We start from the raw sequence: 20081 nt of genomic DNA on the forward strand, positions 1-20081 counted from the left end.
ATATTTTTAATGTATCTGTTACCTTTTATGCCATACTAATAAATTGGTGAAGTTTTATATCCAAATGCCGGGATAGCTTCATTTTCTGTGTCCCTACACCCATCAATCAATGCTGATAATAAGGACCCACCCTACTAACAAAGAAAAACTGTAAGACGACAGATACTTTTTAACCCCTTATCGCCAAAGCCTGCTTTCACCTTCCTGACAGAACCCCATTTTTAAATCTGACATGTGTTCCTCATCAAAACAGCAGTAAGCAGCCCAGTAAGTGACACATCACTGGAATCAGGGTCTCTGCCTCTACATTATCTGGCAACAGTTAAAAATTACTTGTGGTTTCCCTGCTTACAAAGTAACGATTAATTAGTTAATACTAAACTATTGAGAACTTACCGGTTTCAAATTCAATAGGTTCACTGGGCTTACTACTGCTGGCCTCATTGCTTGCCGTAACGGTAACCAGGTATAATGCTCCACATCTCAAGTCAGCAAAGTCACAGGATGTATTTGTGGTGCTGCATACAGATTTTTCTCCATTTGTCCCAATAGCTTCAGATTGGTAACTGTCGGCTCCCGAACTAATGTTCCATGAAACGGTGACTACATTACTTGTACAATCCAGCCCGGTTACTACATTCTGGGGAGAGCAAGGCGCTTAAAGAAAAATCAGAGTACATTAGTCATGTAATGATACTTCGCAAGGGCATTCCATAAAAACACTGGACGTCCGACATATCCATAAATATATTAACTAGATTAATAACATGGACGTGGTTAAGTGTCGTATTCCAGACTTGTCCTAATAGTTCAGCTTTTCACCGTCTTGGGCTTTGGCAAACATTATAAGTGCAATGGACCTCTGCCTCCTGTATGACACCCATGTGCCCAATCAAGGCACTACGTCAATGCTAACGTGGAGTATACAGCACAATGTCATGAAATGTAATAAAGTTCATGAAATTGACATCAATCGGTTGTATCTGACTGTCCGGAATTAATGGACTGATTGCACCAGAACCTACAGCCTCATAGGCATACTGTACAAGAGTCTGTAAATCAGGTAGGAGACCCCCGATCAGTCCGTACATTGCTGTCCACATGTGGACCATGAAATATGGCCGTCTGAACCTTGCTTAAAAGATACTAATATTTAGAAATGTCATTAAAATGTGGAACAAATCACATACAAGCAGACCTCTAATGATTCAATCAAAGATCTCTTACTAGACTTCAGTTTGTACATTTAACTGTTTAATCTGGGAAATAAAGGAGATGTCATAAAAAATGAAGTGAAGGCTGGAAATACTGTATGTTATTAAAGTAATAAAATAAGAATTACTGCTATGCTCAAGCACCCAACGCCTTACGTCATCCACTCTATTGGACCTCGACAGGGATGTCACATCTTTCATTCATATGACTGCTACAGGCACTTACTGCCCCCTGTGGTGACATGTATATGGTGCATGTGATCACTGAGGTCAGTATTTGGCTATAGTTAAAGGGACACTGTCACCTGAATTTGGAGGGAACAATCTTCAGCCAGGGAGGCGGGGTTTTGGGGGTTTTGATTCACCCTTTCCTCACCCGCTGGCTGCATGCTGGCTGCAATATTGGATTGAAGTTCATTCTCTGTCCTCCATAGTACATGCCTGCACAAGGTAAGATTGCCTTGTGCAGGCATGTACTACGGAGGACAGAGAATGAACTTCAATCCAATATTGCACCCAGCATGCAGCCAGCGGGTAATGAAAGGGTGAATCGAACACCCGAAAACCCCGCCTCCATGGCTGAAGATTGTTCCTTCCAAATTCGGGTGACAGTGTCCCTTTAACATGTGGTTGATGGATAATGAGTAGTGATGAGTGAACGTGCTGGGATAAGGTGTTATCCTACATGCTCGGGTGCTAACCAAGTACCTTTAGCGTACTCGAATAATACATTTGAGTCCCCGCGGCTGCATGTCTCGCGGCACACAAACAGGCAATCCCTGCTGTCGGGCAGGGGACTCAAACATATTATTCGAGAACGCTAAAAGTACTTGGTTAGCACACGAGCACGCTCAGAAAACGCGTTATAGGAGAACGTTCATTCATCACTAATTGTAATAAAACTAAATACAAACAAAGGGGCGCTCTCGTCGGGTGTAAAAATCGGGAGCTCTAAAGGGTAAAGCTCTCACCCGATGGACAAATCTGTCGTTCACTTGTAGTGAGAGTTTGCTGCTGCTGCCATTGGAAAGAGAATCCAGCCTTCTGAACCACACTTAGGGCCAACTGATGATAGCAGCAAAAAGTAGAAAAATACTCCAAGAATAAAAACCACTATAAAACCAGGACACTGCTGCTCAGCAAATCGCAGTCAAAGGTAGGATTGCTGATAGTAATAATTTGTTTTACTTAATTTTAATGATTTGCCTTGGATCCTACTGGAGCACCCACTAAGACCGTGGGGTACTCGGTACTGGGCCAGTTCTTAAAGGGGATGTATCACGGCACCAATGACCTTGTCCGTGTCCCTGGATGTCCAATAAAATATGAAAAAGGAAAAGGTAATAGAGTTTATGGGATAATTGTTCGTGACGCCACCTGTGGTACTCGGCCAGGGATGGCCGACACTGCTTAAAGGGGTCCACTGGGGATGATGGTATTGCAGTAGAGTTGATATAGCTCCCCACAGGAAGAGCTTAGTCCCGACTCCCCAGGGCTTCCGATGCAGTTGGTAAAGGATGAAAGAGGGTGAAGTGCAGGAATTAATTGGAGGGCACAGGATTTGCAGTCTCTTTACCTTTTACTGGTCAAATTGCAGTCCAGGGCACAGATTACAGGTGATCTTGGAAATTCGGGCAGCCTGGAAGCGGTTCGGAATCCCCCTAGCCAGGTGGGGTTGGAAGCCTTCCTTTCTGCGCTGAATTCTGGGTTCTTGATGCTTTATGCTCCATTCAAGTCCCTCTCTCAATCTGTACCTCAGGTGGAACTCTACCCGCATGGCAGGCAGCTCGAGCCTTTTTACAGATGTCCCTCTCTCGTGGTGACTCCAGGCTCTAATCTGATGCTGTGCCTTCGGGTGTCTGTTGTAGCTAGACGACCTTCAATCTCCTGCCCTCCGGTTTCTGATGTGGGGCATACAGTTCCCACACAACCTCGGACCCCGGTGTCCAGTTTCTTGCGCTCTATCCTGGGAGTGAGCTCAATCGCAGCTGCGCTCCCAGTTTCTCTCTCCTCTTGCTTCCTCTCCCTTCACTGTCTCACACAGACTGACCCTAACTCCTCCTCCAAGCCAGAACTTATAGGGAAGCTACCCTGAAAGTGGGTCTAGAGCTCCCCCTTCTGGCTTGGAGTCAGGAAAGTGTTGTATGCTAGTGTTACCTGCTAAGGGGATCCTTCTCGCTTCCAGGCATGGCATCACGCTCCCTGGGAGGCAGGCAATACCACTGTGACAACCGGATTCCTGGGGTGTCATACTACCATTCACTGCAGGGCACTGACCAAAGCAGCAGTGCCCTGGTCATAAAGTAGGAGTTTGTTTCATCTTTGCCCTATCAATGGAAGTGGTATAATGTCTCCACAACACAGACTACCAGAATGATGGCGCTGGAGCTTTACTATTTTACACAATTCCAGACATTACATTTATTATAAAAAAAAGATCATGGCCAAAATGCAATCATGTCCTACATTGTCTTGAATCATTGTTCTTGACTTACTACCCATTTATATCAGCCTCATGAGCAGATAGAAAGCTGAAATAACTGCAACATCTTACTTTTACAAGACATTGAAAGCAGGGGGAACCTGAACAATAATATAAGGGAACCTGAAAGAAGGAACCCCCATAATGTGCTGTATAATGGCTGTACTCGGAGCCTACTGAAACAGACTAAGGGACCTTTTTAAATGCTTAGGAAGCCTTTGCAGGTGTTTTTTGTAAATTATTTTAATTTACTGAGATAATGACTTCTGGTTTTTCATTGGCTGTAAACCATAATCATCAACATTAACAGAAATAAACACTTGAAATAGAACTCTCAGTAATGACGCCATATAATATATGAGTTTCACTTTTTAGATTGAAGGATTGAAATAAACATTTTGATGATATTCTAATTTTGTGATAAATATATATATATACATATATATATATATACACACACATATATATATATATATATATATACATACATACACAGTACAGACCAAAAGTTTGGACACAACTACTCATTTAAAGATTTTTCTGTATTTTCATGACTATGAAAATTGTACATTCACACTGAAGGCATCAAAACTATGAATTAACACATGTGGAAATATATACTTAACAAAAAAGTGTGAAACAGCTGAAATTATGTCTTATATTCTAATAATATAATTATAATTACGTCTTATATTCTAGGTGTATATATATATATATATATATATATATATATGTGTGTGTGTGCATTGTGATGCCGCGATCACTAGCGGGTTGGGGAATACTCGCTTGACAACAGGATGAAGGCACACAGTCACGTTTTCTTCCTTAAACAGTCCATGTGGTTTATTATATACTCAACATAAACCACTGTAGGCCATGTTACACCTCACAGACCTTCCACATAGTCCATAGCACTTCACATTAAGTATACGGCTTTGAAACGCAGTGACTAAACACGCCGGACCTCTTTGTCCAGTTATCGTAGGCGACCACACGCTGGACAGTTCATTAATGTCCATGGAACACAACAGACACCAACATACGACATTAGGTTGCAGTCTCTAAACATGTTGGACCTTACTCCGTCCAGTTTCCTTGGGAGACCGCACAGTTCCCCATACTCTGGATTACCTTCCAGGAGCTCCTGCTCCACACGCTTTATCCTGTCAGTGCTCTCTCCTCGGGAAGCTGCTGAACTGGGATCACCGTCCCAGGGATCAGTGCACTCATATTTTAATCTGACAAGGAAAGAATCCCCAAATAGAAACAATTATGCTTCAAGCAGATGCACAAATCTATAAACCAATCAAAAAACTACTTGAATATAAATAATCAAAAAAATATATATAAAAGTTCAAAAATATTTTATTGACACCAATAGAACAATACACAAATAATAATTAAAAACAAGAGGAGTAGCTTTGGACATCCAGAATAATAATATATATCTACTGTTTTATTGATGGATATATCCTATTCTAATAATAAAGTACTGTTAGTAGCAAGACAATAATAACTGCTTCTCAGAACTGCTATACAAGTATATATCTTAGGGCTGCTGTATTGGTATATTTCCACCATGGGACATAAGTGTAGGAGAAGGTACAACAGTATCAATAACCAAGTGGAGATCCTAAAGATGACCTTTCATATCCCACACCTACCCTTTACATAAAGCAGTTTTGAAGCCAAAAAAAGTGCATAGTGCAAAAAGTATACATACTAACCAGTAGTCATGATAGATGGACCGAAGCTACCTCCTCACACTCCAACGCGCGTTTCAGGGAGTTCACTCCCTGAAGAAGCAAGACGTGTGAAACGCGCGTTGGAGTGTGAGGAGGTAGCTTCGGTCCATCTATCATGACTACTGGTTAGTATGTATACTTTTTGCACTATGCACTATGCACTTTTTTTGGCTTCAAAACTGCTTTATGTAAAGGGTAGGTGTGGGATATGAAAGGTCATCTTTAGGATCTCCACTTGGTTATTGATACTGTTGTACCTTCTCCTACACTTATGTCCCATGGTGGAAATATACCAATACAGCAGCCCTAAGATATATACTTGTATAGCAGTTCTGAGAAGCAGTTATTATTGTCTTGCTACTAACAGTACTTTATTATTAGAATAGGATATATCCATCAATAAAACAGTAGATATATATTATTATTCTGGATGTCCAAAGCTACTCCTCTTGTTTTTAATTATTATTTGTGTATTGTTCTATTGGTGTCAATAAAATATTTTTGAACTTTTATATATATTTTTTTGATTATTTATATTCAAGTAGTTTTTTGATTGGTTTATAGATCAGTGCACTCATAGTCCAGATTTTCAGACGGAAAATAGCTTCCCCAACACAGTGCCATCACAGACTCTGCACATATGGCCTTTCTGTGGGCTTTTCAGCATGTCCGTCCCCACTTGGAACCATCCAACACACAGGCCACCAGATCCAAGGCCTCACCATGTGCTCTTCAGGACATCCATTCCCACCTGGGACCGTCCAACACATTGGTCCGAGTGTAAGGTCCTGGAAGGCCTATCAGGTCCATCCATTCTCCCCTGGGACCACACCATGGTGACATTATACACTTGTAACCACTCCCATAGGCGGGAGGTGTGTGTGGTTAGTCAGACCCGCCCAGCTCTCCAACCAACCCTGCAAGCCTCCCTTTTAACTATACAAATATTTGTGGGACTACAGGTCCCAGAACAACAATACTACAGGCATACAGCACAGACTCCCTCTGCGACACATACCGGCCATTTACAATTATGCCGCACACTGTTTCACAAACCCAGTTACGCTTTCATGCATAACCTGAGGAGCACATGCATTGCCCCCTAGCTGTAACAGGGGTCACTGCATCACATATCCCCCCTCTGTTCAAACCTGTGGGGTTGAACATTTGTCACACACCAGGGGTCTCAAGACCAGGTACCCAACATTCCCCCGGGACTCCACTCCTTTCTGGGTAACCACTCCCTTTTTGGATACTGCCCCCTTTTTGGGACTCCACTCCTTTTGTGTCACCGCCCCATTTTGGGACTCCACCCCTTTAGGGTCACTGCCCCTTTTGGGACTCCACCCCTTCTGGGCAATCATCTCTGTTTGGGTTACTGCCCTCTTCAGGGACTCCACCCCTTTTTGGGCAACCATCCCCGTTCGAGTCACCGCTCACTTTTAGGGACTCCACCCCTTTAGGGTCATCACCCCCTTTTGGGACTCCACCTCCTTCTGGGCAATCATCCCTGTTTGGGTTACCGCCCACTTTTAGGGACACCACCCCTTCTGTGGTCCAAACAACCCTGCAAGCCTCCCTGTTAACTATACAAATACTTGTGGGACTACAGGTCCCAGAAAAACAATACTACAGGCTTACAGCGCAGACTCCCTCTGCGACACATACCGACCATTTACAATCATGCCAGACACTGTTTAACAAACCCAGTTATGCCTCCATGCATATCCTGTAATATATATATATACATTATATATATATATATATATATACACTGTATATGTGTGTGTATGTATATACATGTGTGTGTGTATATATATATATATATATATATATATATATATATATATATTATACACTGCTCAAAAAAATAAAGGGAACACTAAAATACCACATCCTAGATATCACTAAATGAAATATTTTGGTTGCAAATCTTTATTCATTACATAGTGGAATGTGTTGAGAACAATGAAGCATAAAAATGATAAATGAAAATCAAAATGAATATCTCATGGAGGTCTGGATTTGGAGTGATGCTCAAAATCAAAGTGGAAAAACTAATTACAGGCTGATCCAACTTCAGTGGAAATGCCTCAAGACAAGGAAATGATGTTCAGTTGTGTGTGTGTTGCCTCCATGTGTCTGAATGACCTCCCTACAACGCCTGGGTATGCTCCTGATGAGGTGGCAGATGGTTTCCTGAGGGATCTCCTCCCAGACCTGGACTTAAGCATCCACCAACTCCTGGACAGTCTGTGATGCAACGCGATGTTGGAGGATGGTGCAAGACATGATGTCCCAGATGTGTTCAGTCGGACTCAGGTCTGAGGGACGGGCGGGTCAGTCCATAGCTTCAATGCCTTCATCCTGCAGGAACTGCTGAAATACTCCAGCCACATGAGGTCTGGCTTTGTCCTGCATTAGGAGGAACCCAGGGCCAACCGCACCAGCATATGATCTCACAAGGGGTCTGAGGATCTCATCTCGGTACCTAATGGCAGTCAGGCTACCTCTGGCAAGCACATGGAGGGTTGTGCGGCCCTCCAAAGAAATGCAACCCCACACCATTACTGACCCACTGCCAAAGCGGTCATGCTGAAGGATGTTGCAGGCAGAAGATCACTCTCCATGGCTTCTTCAGACTCTGTCACGTGTGTCACATGTGGTCAGTGTGAACCTGCTTTCATCTGTGATGAGCACAGGGCGCCAGTGGCGCCAGTTTGCCAATCCTGGTGTTATGTGGCAATTGCCAAGCGTCCTGTACGGTGTTGGGCTGTGAGCACAATCCCCATCTGTGGACGTCGGGCACTCAGACCATCCTCATGGAGTCGGTTTCTGTTTGTGCAGACACAAGCACATTTGTGGCGTGTTGGAGACCATTTTGCAGGGCTCTGGCAGTGCTCCTTCTTGCACAAAGGCTGAGGTAGCGGTCCTGCTGCTGGGTTGTTGCCCTCCTATGGCCCCCTCCACGTCTCCTGGTGTACTAACCTGTCTCCTGGTGGCACCTCCAGCCTCTGGACACTACGCTGACAGACACAGCACACCTTCTTGCCACAGCTCACATTGATGTGCCATCCTGGATGAGCTGCACTACCTGAGCCACTTGTGTGGGTTGTAGAGTCCGTCTGATGCTACCATGAGTGTGAAAGCAGCGGCAATTTCTGCATACCCGGCAAGAGCGGTCTGTGAAGAACGGCACCATGCACAACTGGCAGATAAGTTGCAATTACCTGCCTGTTAGTGCTTAGGTACATTTTTTGTTTTTTATAAAATCCCAGATATACCCTTATAATGGTTGGTGGGATGTTTTTTTCCTAAAACTCTGTGCCCTTTTTTCTGAACACATACCTTTTGATCATTGTAGCCAAAGAGTTGAATTTTAACCGCATCGGTCCACAGGATTTGTTTCCAAAATGCATCAGGCTTGTTTAGATGTTCGTTTGCATAGTTCTGACATTGAATTTTATGGTGAGGATGTAGGAGATGTTTTCTTCTGATGATTCTTCCATCAAGCAGTGGCGTAGGAAGGGGGGTGCGGGGGGGGCGGTCCGCCCCGGGCGGCACAATGCTGGGGGCGGCCGGCGCTGCAGGAGAAGAAGATAAAAAAAAAAAAAAAAGACGCCCCTTTAAATCTTCGGGCGGCGCCGTCCGCCGCCACGACCAGGGCCAGCTCCCCCCACCCCCGGGTCCCGCCCCCCGCTCTATACTCACCTCTCCTGGTTCCTGCGGCGCCGGCAGCTGCAGCGTCCTCTGACTCTGCGACGTCTCAGAGCAGAGGGCGCGATGACGTCACTACTGTGCGCGCCGCTCTGCCTCTCTGTCCTGAGCGTCGCAGAGCCGGAGAGACGCTGACTGCACCGGACCTGCGCTGGGAACGGGAGAGGTGAGGATTTTACTTTTTTTTTTTTTTTCTTTATGTCTGACGGGCTGGGGCAATGCTGGACACACTGGGGCAATACTGGAGACCATGGGGCAGATTGCTGGACACACTGGGGCAGTACTGGAGACCATGGGGCAGAATGCTGGACACACTGGGGCAATACTGGAGACCATGGGGCAGATTGCTGGACACACTGGGGCAGTACTGGAGACCATGGGGCAGAATGCTGGACACACTGGGGCAATACAGGAGACCATGGGGCAGATTGCTGGACACACTGGGGCAATACAGGAGACTATGGGGCAGATTGCTGGACACACTGGGGCAATACTGGAGACCATGGGGCAGATTGCTGGACACACTGGGGCAATACAGGAGATTATGGGGCAGATTGCTGGACACACTGGGGCAATACAGGAGACCATGGGGCAGATTGCTGGACACACTGGGGCAATACAGGAGACCATGGGGCAGATTGCTGGACACACTGGGGCAATACTGGAGACCATGGGGCAGAATGCTGGACACACTGGGGCAATACTGGAGACCATGGGGCAGAATGCTGGACACACTGGGGCAATACTGGAGACCATGGGGCAGAATGCTGGACATACTGGGGCAATACTGGAGACCATGGGGCAGATTGCTGGACACATCGGGGCAATACTGGAGACCATGGGGCAGATTGCTGGACACACTGGGGCAATACTGGAGACCATGGGGCAGAATGCTGGACACACTGGGGCAATACTGGAGACCATGGGGCAGAATGCTGGACATACTGGGGCAATACTGGAGACCATGGGGCAGATTGCTGGACACATCGGGGCAATACTGGAGACCATGGGGCAGAATGCTGGACACACTGGGGCAATACAGGAGACCATGGGGCAGATTGCTGGACACACTGGGGCAATACTGGAGACCATGGGGCAGAATGCTGGACACACTGGGGCAGTACAGGAGACTATGGGGCAGAATGCTGGACACACTGAATACTGGAGACCATGGGGCAGATTTCAGGACACATTGAGGCAATGCTGGAGACCCTGGGGCAGACTTCTGGACATACTGGGGCAATACTGGAGACCATGGGGCAGATTGCTGGACACACCGGGGCAATACTGGAGACCATGGGGCAGAATGCTGGACACACTGGGGCAATACAGGAGACCATGGGGCAGATTGCTGGACACACTGGGGCAATACTGGAGACCCTGGGGCAGATTGCTGGACACACTGGGGCAATACTAGAGACCCTGGGGCAGATTTCTGGACATACTGGGGCAATACTGGAGACCATGGGGCAGATTGCTGGACACACCGGGGCAATACTGGAGACCATGGGGCAGAATGCTGGACACACTGGGGCAATACAGGAGACCATGGGGCAGATTGCTGGACACACTGGGGCAATACTGGAGACCCTGGGGCAGATTGCTGGACACACTGGGGCAATACTGGAGACCCTGGGGCAGATTGCTGGACACATTGAGGCAATGCTGGAGACCCTGGGGCAGACTTCTGGACACACTGGGGCAATGCTGGACACTGGGGCAGATTGCTGGACACACTGGGGGTAATATACTGGACACACTGGGGCAATGCTGGACACTGGGGGTAATATGCTGGACACACTGGGGCAGACTGCTGGACACACTGGGGAAAGGCTGGACACTGGGGCAGATTGCTGGACACACTGAGGGCAGATTGCTGGACACACTGGGGGTAATATGCTGGACATACTGGGGCAGATTGCTGGACACACTGGGGGTAATATGCTGGACACACTGGGGCAGATTGCTGGACAACATGGGGGTAATATGCTGGACACACTGGGGCAGATTGCTGGACAACATGGGGGTAATATGCTGGACACACTGGGGGCAGGACTTGAGGCATGGGCAGAATGTAGATACGGGGCATGATTGGAGACACGGGGCAGGATTGGATCATGGGGCAGGACGGATACGATGGAGGCTGGTGGGGCAGGATGGGGAGATCATATGGGGTAGAATGGATACTCATGAGGGCAGGATACGACAACATATGGCTGGAGCCAGGAATGAGATAAACGGGGCCAGGGTGGGGAATATTATTACCATAGGGGATAATTAAGGGATATTGTTACTGCAGTGATGTATTTATTTTATTTTTTGAGTATACTGTTTTAAATGGGGGGGCGGTCCTGTTACTGTGCAGAGTGACACTATATCACCTTTTTTTCTTCATGTGGTGTAATGTAGAAGTTGTGAAAAATTAAGTAATGTGTTCTGCAAGCGGAGCTCGAGATAACTGTGTTATTTCCTGCAGAAACGAGTCCTGGCTGGAAGGAATGATGGCGGTCTGTGCTGGATGAAAGATGAAGGACTTCACCTAGAGACGTCACTGGTGAGTCAGTGTTACCTATACACTGACACTATACACTGTATACTATATAGAGGTCCTGTGTATAATGTCACCAGTGATCTCTGTATTACCTCTACACAGACACTGCATACTAAGTACAGATCTCCTGTGAATACTGGCACTTATGGTGATAGTATTGTGGTTTTTTTTTTATTACTGATCAGTATTGTAGTATTCAGTCACTATGTGGTGGTAATATGTGGTCTGGAAATGGTGCGGTGGTATTTGTCCCTTGTATGTAGTATTATTCGGTCACTATGTGGCCTGGTCATGGTGTGGTGGTATTAAGTCACAGGTGTGGCATGTGGGGGTGACACCATTAGGCCCAGTTTAAGTTCTACAAAACAGGAAAACCATTTTTGGTAACCTTTGTGTGTATTGAGCTGGGGGGGGGGGGCGCCAAACTCGGGATCAGCCCCGGGCGGCAAAAGCTCTAGCTACGCCTCTGCCATCAAGGCCATATTTGTGAAGGTGTCTCTGAACAGTAGAACATTGCACCACAACTCCAAAGTCTGAAAAATCTTTCTGAAGGTCTTTTGCAGTCAAGTGGAGGTTCTGATTTGCATATCTAGAAATTCTATGACCAGCTCTCACAGAAATTTTGCTCGGTCTTCCAAACCTTATCTTGACCTCCACTGATACTGGCACAAGGTTAGAGAAGGCTGGGTTTTATAAAGCTGGGAAATTTGCATCACCTGGCCTTTCCTAATAGTGATAGTGCACAAGCCATAACCCTAACAGACTAATTAATGTCTGAAAAGTTATCTGAGCACAGAAATCTCCAAGGGCGACCAAACATTTTTTTTAAATGTAAAAAAATACAATATACAGGGTGGTCCAAAAGTAGGTGGACAGAAAATAACATTTATTTTGATTTATTATGATTATTATTATTTATTTTGAATTTTTATTCTAACATTTTCCACATGTCTACTTTACATCAGCATAATTTTGGAAACAAATTTTTTTTTTGTTAGGAAGTTATAAAGGTTAAAAGTTGACCATCGATTTTCTAATTTTTACAACAAAATTTACAAAACCATTTTTTTTAAGGACCATCTCACATTTGAAGTCAGTTTGAGGGTTCTATATGGCTGAAAATACCCAAAACTGACACCGTTCTAAAAACTGCACCCCTCAAGGTGCTCAAAACCACATTCAAGAAGTTTATTAACCCTTCAGGTGCTTCACAGCAGCAGAAGCAACATGGAAGAAAAAAATGAACATTTAACTTTTCAGTCACAAAAATGATCTTTCAGCAACAATTTTTTTTTTATTTTCCCAAAGGTAAAAGGAGAAAGTGGACGGCAAAAGTTGTTGTCCAGTTTGTCCTGTGTACGCTGATACCCCATATGTGGGGTTAAACTACTGTTTGGGCACACGTCGGAGCTCGGAAGAGAGGTAGTGACGTTTTGAAATGCAGACATTGATGGAATGGTCTGTGGGCGTTATGCTGCATTTGCAAAGCCCCTGATGTGCCTAAACAGTAGAAACCCCCCACAAGTGACTACATTTTGGAAACTAGACCCCCCAAGAAACTTATCTAGATGTGTTGTGAGAACTTTGAACCCCAAAAACCATGTTTGATAAATTTCCCCCTTCATAACCCTATTACACATACTGTCCACCTAATTTTGGACCACCCTGTATGTATACCGGTATTTGTTTGCCTAAAATACATAGAAAATGTGTCATCTTTAGCTTTAACCTTTTTACAGATCATTTAATCTTCAAGATGCTTAATTGTTCACATTCACAATAACCGTAATTTTGACTAGGGGTGCCCAAACTTTTACATGCCACTATCTGCATAGGACACAGAACAACTGTTAATTTGAAGACTGGTGGGGTCCAACTGCTAGGACCCCACCAATCCAGAGAACATAGATCTGAATTGGCCTTTGGGAATACAGTGGTGATTGTAACATACTCTCCTCTACTCCAATCATTGTCTTCGGGACAGCTGGAAACAGCCAAGCATAGTGCTTGACTTTCTAAAGCAGTCCTATAGACAATAAATGGCGCAATGGCGGGCATGTGCGATCATCACTTTATTCTAAAGGGGGATTTGAGAGTTCTGGAACACTGGATGTACAAATGTGTTAAAAAAAAATACTGGAGTGCAATTTTTATTGGTGTTTCCATTTGAACATTTACAAAATTCTTGGCAATATTTATACCTCCGGTAAATTATAACAATATTTTTATATATCTTACCTGTCTGAAATACGTAGCTGCCACTGACTTTACTGCAATAGGGTCCAATAGCTGTTACTGACATAGAGTACTGACCGCCACAAGCGAGGTCCGTCATCTCACATGAGGAATTGGATGAATGACACATGAATATTTCTCCATTAAAGCCTGCTACCTCTGAGGTGTAATTCACAGCACCTTGTGCTTCTCCCCAGGTCAGGACAACCAGCTCAGAAGTAATATTAGCTTGTAAATTCACTGGAGAACATGGGGCTGAAAGAAGAATAAACACATTAAGGCCGGCGTCACACTAGCGAGTTTTACGGATGTATGAGAAGTGCAGAAAATACGGATTGCACACGGTACAATGATTCTCTATGCCCCAGCTCCTATCTGCCGTATTTTACTGATCCGTATTATACGGTCTTCTACGGCCGTAGAAAATCGCAGCATGCTGCGATTGTCAGCGTATTGCGCAAAAAATCCGCCAATGAAAGTCAATGGGGGCAAGAAAAATATGGATTACACACGGACCAACAGTGTGACTTGCGAGAAATACGCAGCGGTGTTCTATAGAAAAGTCGGCAATTCAGTGCGGTATACAGTAAAATCACACTGACAGGTTAGAATAGAATAGGTAAAATAAATGTCTACACATAGAATAGGTATATATATATATATATATACATATATATATATATGTCAGTGAGACACATATATATATATATATATATATATATATACTAGATTGTGGCCCGATTCTAACGCATCGGGTATTCTAGAATATGCATGTCAATGATGATTCCTGAATTCGCGGCAGACTGTGCCCGTCGCTGATTGGTTGAGGCAACCTTTATGACATCATCGTCGCCATGGCAACCATTATGACATCTACGTCGATACTGTGCCCGTAGCTGAATCAGAAACGCAGGATTTCTACGTCCTTTATGACATCATCGTCTCTGTGCCCGTCGCTGATTGGTCGAGGCCTGGCAGCCTCGACCAATCAGACGCGGGATGTCTACGTCCTTTATGACATCATCGTCGCTGTGCCCGTCGCTGATTGGTCGAGGCCTGGCGGCCAAGACCAATCAGAGACGTGGGATTTCCAGGACAGACAGACAGACAGAAAGACAGACAGACAGACAGACAGACGGAAAAACCCTTAGACAATTATATATATAGATACATATATATATTTATATATATATATTAATATTTCATACAGCGCTAGATAGCAGAAAAGCCGGTAATTCAATTGCCGGCTTTTCCTATCTCCTTCTCAAACCCGACATGATATGAGACATGGTTACATACAGTAAACCATGTTATACCCCTTCTTTTATTACATATTCCTCTTTAGTAATGTAAGAAGTGTCTTGGTGTAAAATTTTGGGGCTCTAGCTATTAAAATAAAGGGCTAAATTGCGGAAAAAGTTGGCGTGAGCTCCCGCCCAATTTTCTCAGCCAGAGTGGGAAAGCCAGTGACTGAGGGCAGATATTAATAGCCTGGAGAGGGTCCATGGTTATTTCCCCCCCAGCTAAAAACATCTGCCCCCAGCCACCCCAGAAAAGGCACATCTGGAAGATGCGCCTATTCTGGCATTTAGCCTCTCTCTTCCCACTCCCGTGTAGTGGTGGGTGTTGTGAATTCTGTGGCCAAGCTCCCTCCTGTGGTCGAGAGTGGTACTTCGGCTGGTTCTGTCTATGAGCTTCCTTTGGTGGATGAGAGTGGTACTGCGGCTTCTGAGTTTCCTTCCTCAGGTGATGAGGTTAAGTCGTTAGGTGCTGCTCTATTTAACTCCACCTGGTGCTTTGATCCTGGCCTCCAGTCAATGTTCTAGTATTGGTCTTGCTTCCTCCTGGATCGTTCCTGTGGCCTGTCTATCCTGCATAAGCTAAGTTTTGCTTGTGTTATTTTTTGCTTGCTATTTTTTCTGTCCAGCTTGCTTTATTGGTTTTTCTTGCTTGCTGGAAGCTCTGAGACGCAGAGGGAGCACCTCCGTACCGTTAGTCGGTGCGGAGGGTCTTTTTGCCCCTCTGCGTGGTTGTTTGTAGGTTTTTGTGTTGACCGCAAAGCTATCTTTCCTATCCTCGGTCTATTCAGTAAGTCGGGCCTCACTTTGCTAAATCTATTTCATCTCTGTGTTTGTATTTTCATCTTACTCACAGTCATTATATGTGGGGGGCTGCCCCTTTTCCTTTGGGGAATTTCTCTGAGGCAAGGTAGGCTTATTTTTCTATCTTCAGGGCTAGATAGTTTCTCAGGCTGTGCCGAGTTGCATAGGGAGCGTTAGGCGCAATCCACGGCTACCTCTAGTGTGGTGTGTTAGGATTAGGGATTGCGGTCAGCAGAGTTTTCACGTCTCAGAGCTCGTCCTTTGTTTTTGGTAATTGTCAGGTCACTTTGTGTGCTCTGAACTTCAATGTCCATTGTGGTTCTGAATTACCTGTTCATAACAGTACTGGAGGCCCAAAGTACTAATGCTTCTCAATAGAGGGAAAAGAGAAGTTCTGAGACCATTTTTGTTTCTTTGCACTGTGTTCTGTCTTTCTTTTCCCCTTTACATCAGGGTGATTCAGAACACAGGTGTGGACATGGACATTCAAGGTCTGTTCTCTTTGATGGATAATCTCGCTATAAATGTACAGAATATTCAAGATTTAGTGGTTCAGAATCCTATGTTAGAACCTAAGATTCCTATTCCTGAGTTATTTTCTGGAGATAGAGCAAAGTTTTTGAATTTTAAAAATAATTGTAAACTATTTCAGGCTTTGAAACCCCGCTCCTCTGGTGACCCAGTACAACAAGTTAAGATCATTATTTCTTTATTACGTGGCGACCCTCAAGACTGGGCATTTTCCCTTGAGCCAGGAGATCCTGCATTATGTAATATTGATGCGTTTTTTCTGGCGCTCGGATTGCTGTACGACGAACCTAATTCAGTGGATCAGGCAGAGAAAAATTTGCTGGCTCTGTGTCAGGGTCAGGATGAGATAGAGATTTATTGTCAGAAGTTTAGAAAGTGGTCCGTGCTCACTCAATGGCATGAATGTGCGCTGGCAGCTATTTTCAGAAAGGGTCTCTCTGAAGCCCTTAAGGATGTCATGGTGGGATTTCCTATGCCTGCTGGTCTGAATGAGTCTATGTCTTTGGCCATTCAGATCGGTCGACGCTTGCGCGAGCGTAAATCTGTGCACCATTTGGCGGTATTATCTGAGCATGAACCTGAGCCTATGCAGTGCGATAGGACTTTGACCAGAGCTGAAAGGCAGGAACACAGACGTCAGAATGGGCTGTGTTTCTACTGTGGTGATTCCACTCATGCTATCTCCGATTGTCCTAAGCGCATTAAGCGGTTCGCTAGGTCTGCCACCATTGGGACGGTACAGTCGAATTTGATCTGCTCTTTGTCTTCCTATTCTGTCATGGCCTTTGTGGATTCAGGCGCTGCCCTAAATTTGATGGACTTGGAGTTTGCTTGGCGCTGTGGGTTTGTCTTGGAGCCCTTACAGTGTCCTATTCCATTGAGAGGAATTGATGCTACGCCTTTGGCCAAGAAGAAGCCTCAGTATTGGACCCAGCTGACCATGTGCATGGCTCCTGCGCACCAGGAGGATATTCGCTTTCTGGTGTTGCATAATCTGCATGATGTGGTCGTGTTGGGGTTGCCATGACTACAAGTCCATAACCCAGTATTAGATTGGAAATCGATGTCTGTGTCCGGCTGGGGTTGTCAGGGGGTACATGGTGATGTTCCATCTCTGTCTATCTCATCATCCACCCCTTCTGAGGTCCCAGAGTTCTTGTCTGATTACCGGGATGTATTCGATGAGCCCAAGTCCAATGCCCTACCTCCGCATAGGGATTGTGATTGTGCTATCGATTTGATTCCTGGTAGTAAGTTTCCTAAGGGTCGACTGTTTAATTTATCTGTACCTGAGCACGCCGCTATGCGGAGTTACGTGAAGGAGTCTTTGGAGAAGGGTCATATTCGCCCGTCATCGTCGCCATTGGGAGCAGGGTTCTTTTTTGTGGCCAAGAAGGATGGTTCGCTGAGACCTTGTATTGATTACCGCCTTCTAAATAAAATTACGGTCAAGTTTCAGTACCCCTTGCTGCTGCTGTCTGATTTGTTTGCTCGGATTAAGGGGGATAGTTGGTTCACCAAGATAGATCTTTGTGGTGCGTATAATCTTGTGCATATTAAACGGGGCGATGAATGGAAAACAGCATTTAATACGCCCGAAGGCCATTTTGAGTACCTGGTTATGCTATTTGGACTTTCTAATGCTCCATCAGTGTTTCAGTCCATTATGCATGACATCTTCCGAGAGTACCTGGATAAATTCCTGATTGTATACTTGGATGATATTTTGGTCTTCTCGGATGATTGGGAGTCTCATGTGAGGCATGTCAGAGTGGTGTTCCAGGTCCTGCGTGCTAATTCTTTGTTTGTGAAGGGGTCAAAGTGTCTCTTTGGTGTTCAGAAGATTTCATTTTTGGGGTTCATTTTTTCTCCTTCTACTATCGAGATGGACCCTGTTAAAGTTCAGGCCATTTATGATTGGACTCAGCCAACATCTCTGAAGAGTCTGCAGAAGTTTCTGGGCTTTGCTAATTTTTATCGTCGCTTCATTTTTAATTTTTCTAGCATTGCTAAACCGTTGACTGATTTAACCAAGAAGGGTGCTGATGTGGTCAATTGGTCTTCTGCTGCTGTGGAAGCTTTTCAGGAGTTGAAGTGTTGTTTTTCTTCTGCCCCTGTGTTGTGCCAACCAGATGTTTCGCTTCCGTTCCAGGTCGAGGTTGATGCTTCCGAAATTGGAGCAGGGGCTGTTTTGTCGCAGAGAAGTTCTGATTGCTCGGTGATGAAACCATGCGCCTTCTTTTCCAGGAAATTTTCGCCTGCTGAGCGAAATTATGATGTTGGCAATCGAGAGTTGATAGCCATGAAGTGGGCATTCGAGGAGTGGCGTCATTGGCTTGAAGGAGCTAAGCATCGCGTGGTGGTCTTGACTGATCACAAAAACTTGACTTATCTCGAGTCTGCCAAACGGTTGAATCCTAGACAGGCTCGTTGGTCGCTGTTTTTCTCCCGTTTTGACTTTGTGGTTTCGTACCTTCCGGGCTCTAAAAATGTGAAGGCGGATGCCCTGTCTAGGAGTTTTGTGCCCGATTCTCCGGGTTTGTCTGAGCCGGCGGGTATTCTCAATGAGGGGGTAATTTTGTCTGCCATCTCCCCTGATTTGCGGCGGGTGCTGCAAAAATTTCAGGCTAATAGACCTGACCGTTGCCCAGCGGAGAAACTGTTTGTCCCTGATAGGTGGACGAATAAAGTTATCTCTGAGGTTCATTGTTCGGTGTTGGCTGGTCATCCTGGAATCTTTGGTACTAGAGATTTAGTGGCTAGATCCTTTTGGTGGCCGTCTCTGTCGCGGGATGTGCGTTCTTTTGTGCAGTCCTGTGGGATTTGTGCTCGGGCTAAGCCCTGCTGTTCTCGTGCCAGTGGGTTGCTTTTGCCCTTGCCGGTCCCGAAGAGGCCTTGGACACATATCTCTATGGATTTTATTTCGGATCTCCCCGTCTCTCAAAGAATGTCGGTCATTTGGGTGGTTTGTGATCGCTTCTCTAAGATGGTCCATTTGGTGCCCTTGTCTAAATTGCCTTCCTCCTCTGATTTGGTGCCGTTGTTTTTCCAGCATGTGGTTCGTTTACATGGCATTCCATTCCAGAGAACATCGTTTCTGACAGAGGTTCCCAGTTTGTTTCGAGGTTTTGGTGAGCCTTTTGTGCTAGGATGGGCATTGATTTGTCTTTTTCCTCGGCTTTCCATCCTCAGACAAATGGCCAGACTGAACGAACCAATCAGACCTTGGAAACATATCTGAGATGTTTTGTTTCTGCTGATCAGGATGATTGGGTGTCCTTTTTGCCTTTGGCTGAGTTCGCCCTTAATAATCGGGCCAGCTCGGCTACTTTGGTTTCGACGTTTTTCTGCAATTCTGGGTTCCACCCTCGTTTCTCTTCAGGGCAGGTTGAGTCTTCGGACTGTCCTGGTGTGAATACTGTGGTGGATAGGTTGCAGCAGATCTGGACTCATGTAGTGGACAATCTGACTTTGTCCCAGGAGAAGGCTCAATGTTTCGCTAAC

The 20081-nt window shown here is 45.3% G+C and overlaps 1 protein-coding gene across 1 annotated transcript in view; it reads right to left on the bottom strand.

Annotated features, from left to right (window-relative positions):
* Window positions 1-20081, bottom strand: part of LOC138647933 (uncharacterized) — a 231689-nt gene that overhangs the window by 176013 nt on the left and 35595 nt on the right. Inside the window, exons 5-6 of the mRNA XM_069737312.1 lie at window positions 13948-14199; window positions 397-657 (exon numbers count right to left, since the gene is read on the bottom strand). Of these exons, the coding sequence (XP_069593413.1) occupies window positions 397-657; window positions 13948-14199 (513 nt within the window). The remainder of the gene's footprint in view (window positions 1-396; window positions 658-13947; window positions 14200-20081) is intronic.

This window comes from Ranitomeya imitator, chromosome 8 (assembly GCF_032444005.1).
Source record: "Ranitomeya imitator isolate aRanImi1 chromosome 8, aRanImi1.pri, whole genome shotgun sequence".
Taxonomy (NCBI): domain Eukaryota; kingdom Metazoa; phylum Chordata; class Amphibia; order Anura; family Dendrobatidae; genus Ranitomeya; species Ranitomeya imitator.